The following is a 14,009-nucleotide window of genomic DNA, read 5'->3' on the forward strand; positions in this document are numbered from 1 at the left end:
AAAGTATCTCAGGTTTAAAGTCTATGTGTTGTTTTGTCATATTTTCCAACCATGTGTGGATTATAGTCCAATATCTTTTTGCATCCGAGCATGTCCACCACATGTGGTAATATAAACCAGGTATCTGATGACATTTCCAACTTTTATCCAATTTATTCTTGAAGATCCTCACAATTCTCATTGGGGTAAGTGCCACCTGTAAAACATCTTATATAAATTTTCTTTATATGCAGTTGACATTGTCATTTTATAATTTTGAGACCATTTTTTGCCATTTATCTAAGTCAATTCCATATGCCAAATTTTCCCCCCACGCAGTCATTGTTTCTTTTACTTGTTCTTCCTCTAATTTAAACTCTAGCAAATGTCCATAAAGTTTTTTGATTATTTTTTCATCAGTACCTGTCAAAATTTTATCTAAATCAGTCAACTTATCATAGATACCTTCTGTTGTAACATCTCTATCAAATCTAGATTGTATTTGCAAATATGAAAACCAATTCATTTTTACACCTTATTCTTCCAATGCTTGCATAGTTCACTCTTTTCATTCAATATCTCACCCATATCTAACTGTTTGTTCCTTTTTATATATTATTGGATAGGAAAAAGCTTCAATAGTAGATAACCATAGTGGAATTTTTAAATAATATTGCTTTTTTATCTTCTCCCAGTTTAGAAACAATGCTTCTCAAATATAATGTCTTCTAAAATGCCACCCCAACAGCAAGTCATGTCCTTCTAAATTCAAAAGTCGAGTATTCCTTAGTGTTATCCACTCCTTTACCCACATCATACTCATCGCTTGGTAGTATAATTCCCAGTTGGGCAAAGCAAATCCTCCTCTTTCCCTAATCTGATTGGAATTGCCTGGAATAAGTATAAGATTCTAGGCAATACATTCATCTTAATTGTAGATATTCTCCCAATCAGTGATAATTGTAAAATTTCCCATTTTATCAAGTCTGCTGCAATCTGTTGTTTAAGTTTGAGATAATTGTCCTCCTTAAGTGTGCTACAATGTTATATGTATCCCTAAATACTTAACCTTGTTTGTGACCTGGAAACTTCCTCCAATTCTTTCTTTCGTCTTACTAACATATTCTTTGCTAAAATCTTTGTTTTATCTTTATTTATTTTCAAACCTGCTACTTTCCCATACTCTTCTAGCTTTTCTACCAGTTTAGGTGCTGACTTCAATGGATCCTCTAATATATTGTAAATACCAGGTCATCTGCAAAAGCTTGTAGTTTATAATCTTCTTTTTTAATTTTCATCTCTTTTATTTCTTTTTCTTCTCTGTTCGTATTCAGCACTTCCAGTGTTAACAGAAACAATAGAGGCGACACTGGACAGCCTTGTCTAGTCCCCTTTCTTATATCTATAAAGTGTGTTAACTCTCCATATATCATAACCTTTGCAGTTTGTTTATGATATATCATTTCGATGGCATGAATAATTTTTTTTACCAAAGCCCATTTGGTTCAACTGTAACAGCATAAAACGCCAATTCACATTATCAAAGGCTTTTTGTGCATCTAAAAACATCAGAGCCATTTGTTTTTCAGGATGTGCCTCATAGTATTCCAGTTTATCTTAAATTATTTTCATATTATCTTTCATCTGTCTCTTTGGCAGAAATCCCTTTTGATCAGGATGAATAAAATTGTTTAAGTATCTTTTCAGTCTTTCTGCCAGAATTGAAGCAAAAATTTTATAATCTGAATTTAATAGTGAGATAGGTCTGTAGTTTTTAACTTGCTGTGGGTCTGTGTCCTCTTTCAGTACAATTGTGATATATGCTTCTGACCATGTTTTGGGTATTCTCTTCTTTGTCATAACTTCATAACTTCTAATAAGTGAAGATTCAATGTGTCCTGGAATGTCTTATAAAATTTCACTGGCAAACTGTCCGGACCTGGTGCTTTCCCAATGTTTTGCTTTTTTAAAGCTTCTGTTAATTCCATCATTGTTATGTTACTTTCTAACATTATTTCAATATCTTTGGGTATCTGAGGCAAATTTGCTTCCTGTAAGTATTATTGAATTCTTTCTTCCTGAACATTCTCTTGATGGTACAGTTTTCCATAGTAATCTTGAATAATTTTTTTCTTCTCCGCATTTCCATAGCATACATGTCCTTGTTCATTTATCAATTGATTTATTCTTCTAAAGTCTCTTTCCTTTTTCAATTTATATGCTAGCCATCTGCCTGGTTTGTTTGCGTCTTCAAAATAGTTCTGCTTAGCTTTATTGTTTTCTGTGCTGTATAATCCAATTTATTGTCTACAATTCCATTAAAATCTCCCATCATAACTATATTAGCATAGTCCAGTTCAATTATTTTCATATGTAATTTTTTGTAGAATTCTTCTTGTTTTTCATTCAGAGCATAGATTGTAATCAGGAGTGTTTTCATATTATTGTCCATTATTTCCACCGTTAGTCTTCTGTCATCATCGGTATAAATCAATTTTGCTGAGATGGTCTCTTTAATATATAAAACCACTCCTCTTTTCTTACATTGTGTCAAGGAAGTAAATATTTTCCCTAGTTTTGGCTGTATCAAAAATTGTTCATATTGTTTTTTAATATGTACTTCTTGTAGACAAATTATATCAAATTTTAATTTCTCTAATTTATGAAAGGTTTTCCTTCTTTTAACGGCTGAGTTAAGTCCATTTATATTAATTTTAATCAGTTTTTTCTCTTCCATGGTTATATTTTGTAATTAGGTTTAGCAGCTCCCGTAGATCTTAGTTCACGTTGTTCTTTGGCTTCCACCTTTCCACCTACTGCACCTTCTTCTTTTTCAATCGCCATTTGGCAGTCCTCTTGGAATTCAATTAGTGAAACTTCTTTTTCTGCCTCTTCCTCTTTCCCTCCAAAAAATTCTGTATAAAATAATTCCGCTTTCTCAATTGAGTCAATTCTATGTCTCTGTTCTTGCCATGTGAATATTAAACCTTCTGGAATCAGCCAGAGTTTTATATTTGTTTCAAACAATTCCAATTAGGCTTGGAAAAGATTACTTTGAAGATTTAAATAAAATTGTGTTGAAATATATATGGCTAGGTAAGAAAGCGAGAATAAAGTTAAAACTTTTGCAAGATGCTAGAAGAAGGATTAGAGGAGGATTTGGTTTGCCTAATTGGGAGTTGTATTACCAAGCTACAAATCTGATATGGGTTAAGGAATGGATAACACTAATACTAGATTGTTGACATTAGAAGGACATGATTTGTTGTTGGGGTGGCATGCTTTTTTATGGTATAAAGGAACTAAAACACAGGGGTATTTTAGAAGACATTATATATGGGAGTCTCTGTGGTTAAACTGAGAGAAGATTAGAAGACAATGTTATTTGAAAATTCCAGTCTGGCTATTGACTATTGAAGCATTTTCTTGTCCTATAATATACAAAAACGAACAAACAGTTAGATATGGTGAAATATTGAATGAAAAGGGTGAACTCAAATCTATACAAAAACTAGAGGAACAAGGTATAAAGATGAATTGGTTTTCATATGCGCAAATACATTCATAAAGATTCTAAAATGGAAGGTATCTATGATAAATTGACTGACTTAGATAAGATTTTGACAGGTACTGATGAAAGGGTGATTTAAAAAAATGTATGGATATTTATTAGAAATTAAATTAGAAGAAGAACAAATTAAAGAAACTATGATTGCTTGGGGGAAGAATTTTGGATATGCGATTGATTTAGAGAAATGGCAAAAATTGTGGTCTCAAAATTATAAAACGACAATGTCAACAGCATATAAACAAAATTTGTATAAGATATTTTACAGGTGGCATTTCCCCCCGACAAGAATAGCAAGAATGTTCAAGAATAAATCTGAAAAATGTTGGAAATGTCATCAGACACCTGGCTCATATTACCATTTGTGGTGGACTTGTGAGGCTGCTAAAAAATACTGGACTAAAATCCACATGTGGTTGGAAAAAATGACAAAAAAACATATAGACTTGAAACCAGAGATTTTTTATTGGGAATTTTACCTGAAATATATAGTAAAGACTTGAAATATCTGATTGTAAATGTATTAACAGCGGCTAGGATTGTATTTGCCAAAAACTGGAAAAATGAGAAAATACAATCACAGGAGGAAATCATTAAGAGAATCTTGGAATGTGCTGAAATGAGTAGATTGACATTTGAAATTAGAGATTTTACAATTTTATATGATATGGGATTTATTTTATCAATGGTTAGATAAAAAGACATGGTAAAGAAATAGATTAGTAAGCCTTACAATAAAAGTTAATAGATTGATATAGATTGATAACTCTTTCATCTGTAATCCCCTCTTCTGTTGCTTTCTAATATTATACTTATCTTTCAAAGTGTTCTTCTTTTTGGTTGTTTTTTCTAATCTTAAACCTCTCATTCTCTTTCCCCCCTTTTCTTCCCCCCCCCACTTAAAATTATTTGATAATTAAAGATGGCTTCTTCTTTGTCCCAATCTTCTTGTTCTGCAAGCGTTGCTTGTTGCTTCTCATAGTTCCAGATCTCCATTTCTAAGAATTGAAACATGAAGCTAAAAGAACTTCTCCCTTCTTGTGCATCTTCTTTCCATTTTTAAAGTTCCATTTTCAGTTCTTTTAAGAGTGATACCATTTTAAAAACTTTTAAACAACCACACGGTTAATTTTAGTAATCTAGATGCAAAAAACCAAAAATCACCAAGTAATCCAAATAATCCAAGGCTGTTTCTACTTCTACTTGCTTCTTTTTTCCACTTTCTCTTCCTGGGGTTCTATTATTTTGTTACCAAGTTTCCATTAAAATGTATCTTTGAGAAATCTTGTTAAAATTGTTAAAATTTCACTGTAAGTTCCTTTTAATTACAGTTCCATTCCTTAATTCCAGGCAGTCTCCTCCATTTTTCCAGATCCTGCCCTTCTATTCTTTTTTCCCCCTCCTTTCCAGCTTTTAAAAACTTTTAAATGTCCAGAAATCTTTATTATCCCTTTGACTTTTATTTTCAGCTTAGATGCCTATTAATGTCAGAGTGGATTTTTTTTTTCAGTTTCTTGCTTAAGTCTCTTAGCTGTCAGTATAAAGAAGGGAAGAAAAAAACCCTAATCCTTTCCCTTCTCTCTCTCCTTCACAGCTTCAAAATCTTCTTTGGGAACAATGTTGTTAAGTTTAAATTCCAGGGTACTTTATCTGTTGCTTTTGCTGTTTGACCCAGTCAACCAAAACTTTCTCTTCTTATCTTCCTCCTGCACATTATTTTCCGGTCGAGTTCTTCTTTGTGGTGGCCATTTCTGACCACCGCTACAACCGCCTTCGGGAAAGGGAGTAATGGCCAGTTGGGGAGGAGAGATGAGGCTCTCGTCAACCCTGCAGGCAGTCTCCCCCCTCTTCACCGCCTCTATGGGGTGGCTTAGCCCTGAAACCAGCTGGCTCAGGGCACTCCAGCGGTGAGCACAGATCAAAGCCTCGGAGAGATGAGGTTTCGGTCTGTCACCAAAGAAGCTCAAACCGGAAGCTCCTATTTCCTGTAATAATCTTGATTATCATTTGGGGCATAAATTGCTATTAAAAATATCTTTAGATTATTGTCCATTATCTCTACCATCAAAATCCTTCCATCATCATCTGTATATATTTGGTCTGCAGGGATTGTATCTCTAATGTATAACACCACTCCTCTCTTTTTACACTGTGTCAATGCTGTAAATAATTTCCCTAAGTTTTGCTGTTTCAATATATAATCATGTTGTTTTTTAATATGTACTTCTTGTAGGCAGATTATATCAAATTTTAATTTCTCTAACTTGTGAAATATTTTTCTTCTTTTAATAGCTGAATTAAGTCCATTTATATTAATCGTAATCAGTTTTCTTTCATCCATTTTAGACTTTATAAGAAGGATTTGTTGCTCTAGTAGATCTTGGTTCTCGTTGCTCTCTGGGTATACCACCTATGGCTCCTTCTTCTTTTTCAATTACTGCTGTACATTCCTCATGAAATTCAGTCCTCCCTTCCTCTGAAATATTCCAGATAGAATAACTCAGCTTTTTCAACTGTATCAATTCTGTGTCTTTGTTCCTGCCAGGTAAACATGAGACCTTCTGGTATCAGCCATCTCTAATTTATTCCTCTCTTAAGAAACTCTTTGGTCAAGAATAAATATTCTCTTCTTATCTCTCTCACTCTTCTCGGTACCCGTTTCAGTACCACTATTTCTTTATCTTTGTACTTTAGTGTTTTTTCTCTTGCCACCTGCAGTATTTGTGATTTAATTATTTTCTTAGTAAATCTGATATAAACTTCTCTTGGCAGTTTATTTCTCATTGCATATCTTGTATAGACACAAAACACCTCGTCCATTCCATCCATCCATCATCTTCTCTTTAGTTACCTCTAATGCTTCTGCCAGGATTTCTGTCATCATTTCAGCAAGGTTTTCACCCTTTTCTTCTATATTTTGAAATCTAAGATAGAATTCTGATCTATCAATTTCCCATCCCAATGATTGCAGAGATCTGCCCTTGTCTCTTTCCACTTCACTCAATCGGGTATCCATATCTCCAATCTTCTTATCTCTTTGTACATCTTATTCTTCAATTTTCTTGATTCTGTCCTCGTATTGAATCATCATCTGTTGAATATTTTAAATTTTCTCATCTGTCTTTTCAGTTCTTTGCTCAATATTCTCCGTTCTCTTTTTAATATTATCCATTTTTACTTGTACCTTTTGAATACCTTGCATAATCATCTGCAGTGTCACGTCTTTCTCCTTCTCTTGTTGTAACATTACCCGTATTGATCGTTGTCCTCCAGATGGTGAGGAGGAAGAAGTCAAGATTGAAGAAGCTGAGGCTGGTACCTTTCTGCTCATCTTAGAGTACTTAATAGAAAAATTGAGAAGAAAAAGCAAGATCAGCCAACTGCCACTCCAGTAAAAAAATAAAAATAAAAAAAGGGAAGGGAAGGGAAAAAATCTTCAGGCACTTGAATACCTTAATCCAATTGGTTCCAATTATGTAGAAAAAAAGGAAAAAATGGAAAATGGAAAAAGGATGAAAAAAAAATAGGAAAAAATTTAAGAAGACAGAAATCTGTATATTCCCGTTGCTAAAAAGGTAAAACAAAGGGAGGAGGGAGGGAAAAAGAAGCAATTTTATTCTTGCATCAAAGGACTCAAGTCCAAATATAAAAATCCAACGGGGGGAATAGAAAAAAAGGAAAGAGAAAATGCAATTCTGTCAGTAAGCAAAGCACTGCCACTAAATGTTCGAGGCTCTTTACTAAATCAAAAACAAAATTTCCAGTTCTCTTTTCAAGGTCACTTCAATCTTCTTTCTTCAATTTCAAATCCAGACTCCAGCTATCAGTAGTTCCACAGAAGAGCACCTGCAAACAATCTACATGCTCTTCCCACTATCTTTTCAATGAAAAGCACAGAGTCCTTGAATGTAACACCAAATGTATCAACAAGAAAGAAAGAAAGGAAAACAATGTATCCAAGCCTCCCCTTTCCTTTCCCTTCCCCTCTAATATTAAAACCAGGAATAAAAAATAAATAAAAAGAATCTAAAATTATTAAAGAGAAAAAACAAGAGGAAAAAAAACTTTTCCAAAGAGTTATTTTGAAAGGGAAAAATTAAAATTAAAAAGGAAAGACCAGTCCAGTTTAAAAATTGAAAAGTTTTTACAAAATCCAAAGTTCCAATAAAAAGAAAGGAAAAACCTTCAGGTTTAATTTGTGCTTAATCTCGCCACTTGAGCACTTTTATCTTCACTTTTAAATTTAATTTTTAGTCTTTTAGGGTGTTCTCTCCAGAAAAAATAAGTAGAAAATTATCTCACCAAACTGATACTCTCTCTTTCCAGCTTTCTTCCGTTCCGGAGCTATCCCAGCTTCAGCAGCTTTAATGGCTGCCTCTCTGCTGCGGGAAAAAAGGGGCTTCTCCTGGATCTACCAGGGATTTGTGATGTCCCTGGGATCAACAGGATGTGCCCTCCTCTGTCACCATCTCTACGGGACGTTTTAGGTCTGTTGGGACCGTCCTGCAATGGAGATATCAGCAGCGATCTTAGAGCTTAAAGATTGCACGCTGTACTGCTGCGACGCCAGCTCCACCCTCCACCCTGCATTCACTCTTTCTCTTAGTTCAGTGACACATCTGAGCAAGCTACTTCATGAGGTACACTGCCATGTATATTCATACCATGTTCACATCATGTCTTTTCAGCAGAAAATGGCACTCAAGACAGCTAATGCTGATAAAGTAGAAAAGCCAGCAGAGGCAATAAATAATTTAAAACAAAGTAATGCAATATTTGTGCCCATTCATCCATATAACAGGTGAAACAGACCCTAAGAAAATACAGAAAAACATAAATGAAGCCAATCAAGGGAAGTATTTCCTCTACTGCCTTGGCTTTGGATTTGATGTAAGCTATAGTTTTCTGGAGAAGTTGGCCTTAGATAATTCAGGAGTTGCTCGACGTATATATGAGGACTCAGATGCAACCCTTCAGCTCCAGGTAAGGACTGATGTTCAAAGCTTATCGGTATCTTTTGACGTACATCAGTAGCATGCTAAAAATAATCTTAATTTTCCTGATTGAAATATGCAATGATTCCCCCTGCTTCTTGTTTTCTTCATTTAAGGACTTTTACAGTGAAGTGGCTATTCCCATCCTGAAGGAGATTAATATAAATTATCTTGGCAATGCTGTACAAGATGTCACTGAAAATAACTTTAAGTTGCTCTATGAGGGTTCTGAAATTGTAGTGGCTGGAAAACTTGACAATGAAATTGATATATTTTCCTTGGAAATAAATGCTCAGGGGGTAAGTACTATGTAACTACTATCAGTTGAAAAGGTACAAGAGTTTTATTTCAGATGAAATTCTGAGCTATGTTTCCAAACTAAGTTCTGAAAATTAGTAACAGTGTGTTACCTTGTTTTAAAAATACAAAATGGAGTATATGTGTATGTACAGAAGACACAGGTGAAGATGCTGCGCTAAATATTGCCTGATAAAAAAATTTTAAATCATGAATGGAAGGATTGTAGCTCAACAAGTGTAACAGCTGTTAGAATCATTTGAAGGTTAAACCAGATTTGCCTTCATTGTGCTGTGCAAATGTGCCCAATGAATTCAATATTTTGACCATCCAGTTCACTATTTTAATGTTTATAATTTTTGCTTTCTTAAAGGGAGTAAACTGAAAGGAGCCCTCCTTTCAAATTATGTTCTGCAGAATAGAACTTGATTGAGTATTATATCAAAAATTCACCCTGATCTCTTCCCCCGTTTTTCAGCATGGAAGCAATTTGACCCTGAAAGAAAACGCTAATGTCACAGAGAAAGCACAAATTTTTAAACACCAGGAATACATATTTGGAAATTTCATCGAAAAATTATGGGCCTATTTAACCATTCAACAGCTATTAGAAAAGGTGTAAGTGGCTATCTTTGTATATTTTGGGGAATGGTAACTTAAAGAAAATACTTTCTTCTAAATATTATAACTAACTCAGGTAGTTAGTACTTGAGTTCACAAAGGCACAGTGTTTTTCTTCTATTAGTTGCTGGCACGCACTATTTTCAGTTCTGTTGTTCATTCTTGGTTCATTCCTAGAACAGAACAGAATAGAATAGAATTCTTTATTGGCCAAGTGTGATTGGACACACAAGGAATTTGTCTTTGGTGCATATGCTCTCAGTGTACATAAAAAAAATACAATTGTCAAGAATCATAAGGCACAACACTTAATGATAGTCATAGTGTACAAATAAGCAATTAAATCATACTAGAAAACAATCAATATAAATCGTAAGGATACAAGCAACAAAGTTACAGTCATACAGTCATAAGTGGGAGGAGATGGGTGATAGGAATGATGAGAAGATTAATATAATAGCAATGCAGATGTAATAAATAATTTGACAGTGTTGAGGGAATTATTTGTTTAGCAGAGTGATGGCGTTCAGGAAAAAACTGTTCTTGTGTCTAGTTCTGATCTGCAGTGCTCTATAGTGTTGTTTTGAGGGTAGGAATTGAAACAATTTATATCCAGGGCTCTGTAAATATTTTCACAGCCTCTTTTTGACTCGTGCCGTATACAGGTCCTCAGTGGAAGGCAGGCTGATAGTAATTGTTTTTTCCACAGTTTTAATTATCCTCTGAAATCTGTGTCTGTCTTGCTGGGTTGCAGAACCAAATCAACAGTATAGTGGTGCAGATGACAGACTCAATAATTCCTCTGTAGAACTGTATCAGCAGCTCCTTGGGCAGTTTGAGCTTTCTGAGTTGGCATAGAAAGAACATTTTTGTTGTGCTTTATTGATGACGTTTTTGATGTTAGGTGTCCATTTTAGGTCTTGAGAACTTAGAAGTTTGAAGGTCTCTACTGTTGATACTGTGTTGTCTAATAGTGTAAGAGGTGGTAGTATGGGAGGGTTTCTCCTAAAGTCTACCACCATTTCTATGGTTTTGAGTGTGTTCAGTTCCAGATTGTTCTGGTCACACTACAAGGCTAGTTGTTCAACCTCCCATCTGTATGCAGATTTACTGTTGTGGACCATTTGAGATGTAATCATTGGTATATAGAGAGAAGAAAAGTAGAGAAAGCACACAGCCTTGGGTGGGCCCTGTGCTATGTACGAGTATCAGATTTGATTCTGCTTAGCTTCACCTGATGCTTCCTATCCATTAGGAAGCTTATGATCCACTAACAAGTATGTTCAGGTACTGCTAGCTGGTTTAGTTTAGTTAGAAGAATGTCTGGAATGATGGCATTGAATGCTGAACTAAAGTCTACAAAGAGGATCTTTGTGTAGGTATTTTAAGATTCAAGGTGTTGTAGGATGTAGTGCAGAGCCATATTAACAGCATCATCTATTGATCTATTTGCTTGGTATGCAAATTTCAGGGTGTCTAACAGTGTATCTGTGATGGTTTTCAGGTGGGACAGCACTAGCCTGTCAAAGGTTTTCATAACTACTGAAGTTAGAGCAACTGGTCTGTAGTCATTCAGTTCCTTGATGGAGGGCTTCTTTGGCACTGGGATGATAGTAGAGCATTTGAAGCAAGAAGAAACATAGAACATCTCTAGTGATTTATCGAAGATTCCGGTGAAGATGGGGGCCAATTGGTCAGCACAGACTTTGAAGCAAGAAGGAGTTATCTTGTCTGGGCCTGGTGCTTTTCCTGGCTTTTGTCTGTGAAACAGATCTTGCACTTCCTTTTCTGTGATCACCAGGGGTTGTGAACCCAATGGGATGGGGTCAGTTATTGGAGGTTTGGCTATTGTTGGTGTGTCTGAGATGGGGTCAGTTGTAGGAGGCTTGGCTGTTGGCGTGTTTGAGATGGGGGTTGTGGAGATAGGTGGTTGTAGTTTCCTTTCAAACCTGCAGTAAAACACATTCAGGTCATCTGCCAGTTGTTGATTTCCTTCAGCCTGGGAATAAGGTTTGCTATAACCAGTGATATTTTTAAAAGTTTTCCACATGTTTGCTGGTTCATTTTGTAGAGAACTGATTCCTTAACTTTTCAGAGTAGCTTCTTTTTGCTGCACGGATCAGTCTATCCTGTCCTTCAGTGGGTTTCACTTTGTGTCTCAATGAAAGAATATGAAAATTCCAAACCACATCTTAAAGCATGCTAATTTTATATTTAAAAAAATCCTGTGTCACATAAAGAATCAGTGGAAATTATGCTCTGTGTTTTAGCATTTTGGTGGAAGGAGCAGAGAGAAAAAAACTGGAAAACCAAACATTAAACCTTTCCCTGAAGTACAGCTTTGTAACACCCATGACTTCCATGGTGGTCACCAAGCCAGAAGCTGAAGAGGTAGCTAACAAGCCAACAGAAAAAGGTAAAAACCCACCTATTTCTTATAACAGATAGCTGGCCATTCCATGGTCTTCTGAATTTCAATCAGCTGCTGGAAGAATAACTGGGACAATGTTTCTGAGCAAGTTTCTTCAACCTTGGCAACTTTAAGCCTGGAGGACTTCAACTCCCAAAGGGAGTTGAAGTCCGCCAGGCTTAAAGTTGCCAAGGTTGGAGAAACCTGTTTCTGAGTATATCTGTAAGTGCTGCCAGGATGAATTTACGATTCTGAAAGAAAAGCAATAATCATGCTAACTATGGTCTGTGAGAGCATAGGTATGGATGGTATCATTGATGTTCACTCTGAATATAATATATTTTTCAAGTGTTCATTGATTACACAGAGCCTCTGTGGCACAGTGGTTAGAGTGCAGTACTGCAAGCTACTTCTGCAGGCAGCTGCCTACAGTTTGACAGTTCAAATCCCATCGGGCTCAAGGTTGACTCATCCTTCCGAGGCGGGTAAAATGAGGACCCAGATTGTTGGGGACAATATGCTGACTCTGTAAACCACTTAGAGAGGGCTGTAAAGCACTATAAAGCAGTATATAAGTCTAAGTGCTATTGCTATTACCATGAAACAGGCCTGAGATTTTTTTAGCATTTTTTTTATTTTCTTTGAGCATTTTAGCAACATTTTTTTTTAAAAAACTAATCCTATTCCTTGTTTAGTCAATAATATAACCATTAATATATCAAGCTATTTTCTGTAGTACAGTTTTAGTACGTATAAATTGCATTTTCTTTAGATTTTCTAAAAGCATACTGTAAGCATGTAGAAGTAAATGTACTTTTCCCCTTAATATTGATTCACATATTAGATTATTTCAATATAAAACTGAATTGTGTTCTAGCCACTCTCTTTTTAAACTAAGTATGTTGTCTTTTTATATATATATAAAATAGGACTAAACAATACAATGGAAACCAGAATATTATAGCTTAACGATTTGTTATTTTCATTGCATGTCTTGCTACTATAGTTATTCCTAAATTCTTAGGCTATGATCTATAAATAATATAGGAAAAGATTATATGTTGTGATTGTGATTGTAGCTCATAGTGTTATGAAGTCTCTTGATGGAATTTGGTGATTCAGAATTCTGAATTAGATTGCAAATGATTTTGGTGAACTAGTAAGATGATGGGATTCAGTTTGGTCTGGTAATTAGGCTAGAAAGCAGGAGATTGTGAGTTCAAGTTCCGCTTTAGCCATGAAAGCCAGCTAGATGAACTTGTGCCAATCATTCTCTCTCAGCCAACCCACCTCACAGGGTTGTTGCTGTGGGAAAAATAGGAGGAGGAAGGTGTGTTGGATATGTTCACCACCTTGAATTATTTGTAAAAATAATAAAAGTGGGATACAAAATAAATAAATAAATAGAATAATAATGAGTTTCCCATTAAAGCAGGAGGATCTAAGTTCTGACAGGTCTATTTGTAATCTTTCAACATAAATCACCTCAGAGATGGGTGAGCACATTCTCTTTCTTAGCCCAAGGGGACAGTTCTGAGAGTTAAGAATCTAGAAAATGATGGAAGCTCCTTTTTAATAAATTTAATATTATTTCTGTCATTGTTTCTTTGCCCAGATAATGAGGATTTTCAGGAAGATTTGGGACGATTTGGTGGAAGGCAAGTTTTTCTTAGAGGTCAATCCTATGGTATGTTTTATATTCTAGAAATATAGTGCCAGTATTTATTTCTGACAATTTTTTCCATCATAAAACCCACTTAACTTCTTTCATAGGTCCACCAAGGTTGGCTGGTGTAAGTGCCATGCTTACTCCTGATTTATCTCTGATGCCTTCAGCTGCTCTCCCAGGTATTTTGTCATCTTAAGTCTAACAAAGATCTGTTAGTTTGATCACGCTATTGCCTGTAGTATTGAGAAATGGGCTTTCCGTGTCATCCTCTCCTGTAATAAAATCCAAAAAGTTATTCCAGTAAGAAATCTACCCTTTTCTTAATGTATGTTTTGAAAGGTCCAAAATAAAATGCAAAGCTTTGGTTTTTCAACACAAGTTACTTTTTTTTGTAACAAATGAAACAATAGTGACACGAAAGTATCCTATAAATATTATTTTTATATGTTACAAATGTGCATGTGTTGGTAA

General features: G+C 35.2%; 1 protein-coding gene across 2 annotated transcripts in view; it reads left to right on the forward strand.

Annotated features, from left to right (window-relative positions):
- LOC113453271 (inter-alpha-trypsin inhibitor heavy chain H4-like) overlaps window positions 1-14,009 on the forward strand; it is a 42,729-nt gene that overhangs the window by 15,438 nt on the left and 13,282 nt on the right. For both annotated transcript variants that reach the window (XM_087923988.1, XM_026724781.2), the window contains exons 10-15: window positions 8,349-8,530; window positions 8,658-8,840; window positions 9,317-9,456; window positions 11,730-11,875; window positions 13,485-13,556; window positions 13,643-13,717. In XM_087923988.1, the coding sequence (XP_087780114.1) occupies window positions 8,349-8,530; window positions 8,658-8,840; window positions 9,317-9,456; window positions 11,730-11,875; window positions 13,485-13,556; window positions 13,643-13,717 (798 nt within the window). The remainder of the gene's footprint in view (window positions 1-8,348; window positions 8,531-8,657; window positions 8,841-9,316; window positions 9,457-11,729; window positions 11,876-13,484; window positions 13,557-13,642; window positions 13,718-14,009) is intronic.

This window comes from Pseudonaja textilis, chromosome 2, assembly GCF_049901715.1.
Source record: "Pseudonaja textilis isolate UNSWEBS1 chromosome 2, rPseTex1.2, whole genome shotgun sequence".
NCBI classification, from domain to species: domain Eukaryota; kingdom Metazoa; phylum Chordata; class Lepidosauria; order Squamata; family Elapidae; genus Pseudonaja; species Pseudonaja textilis.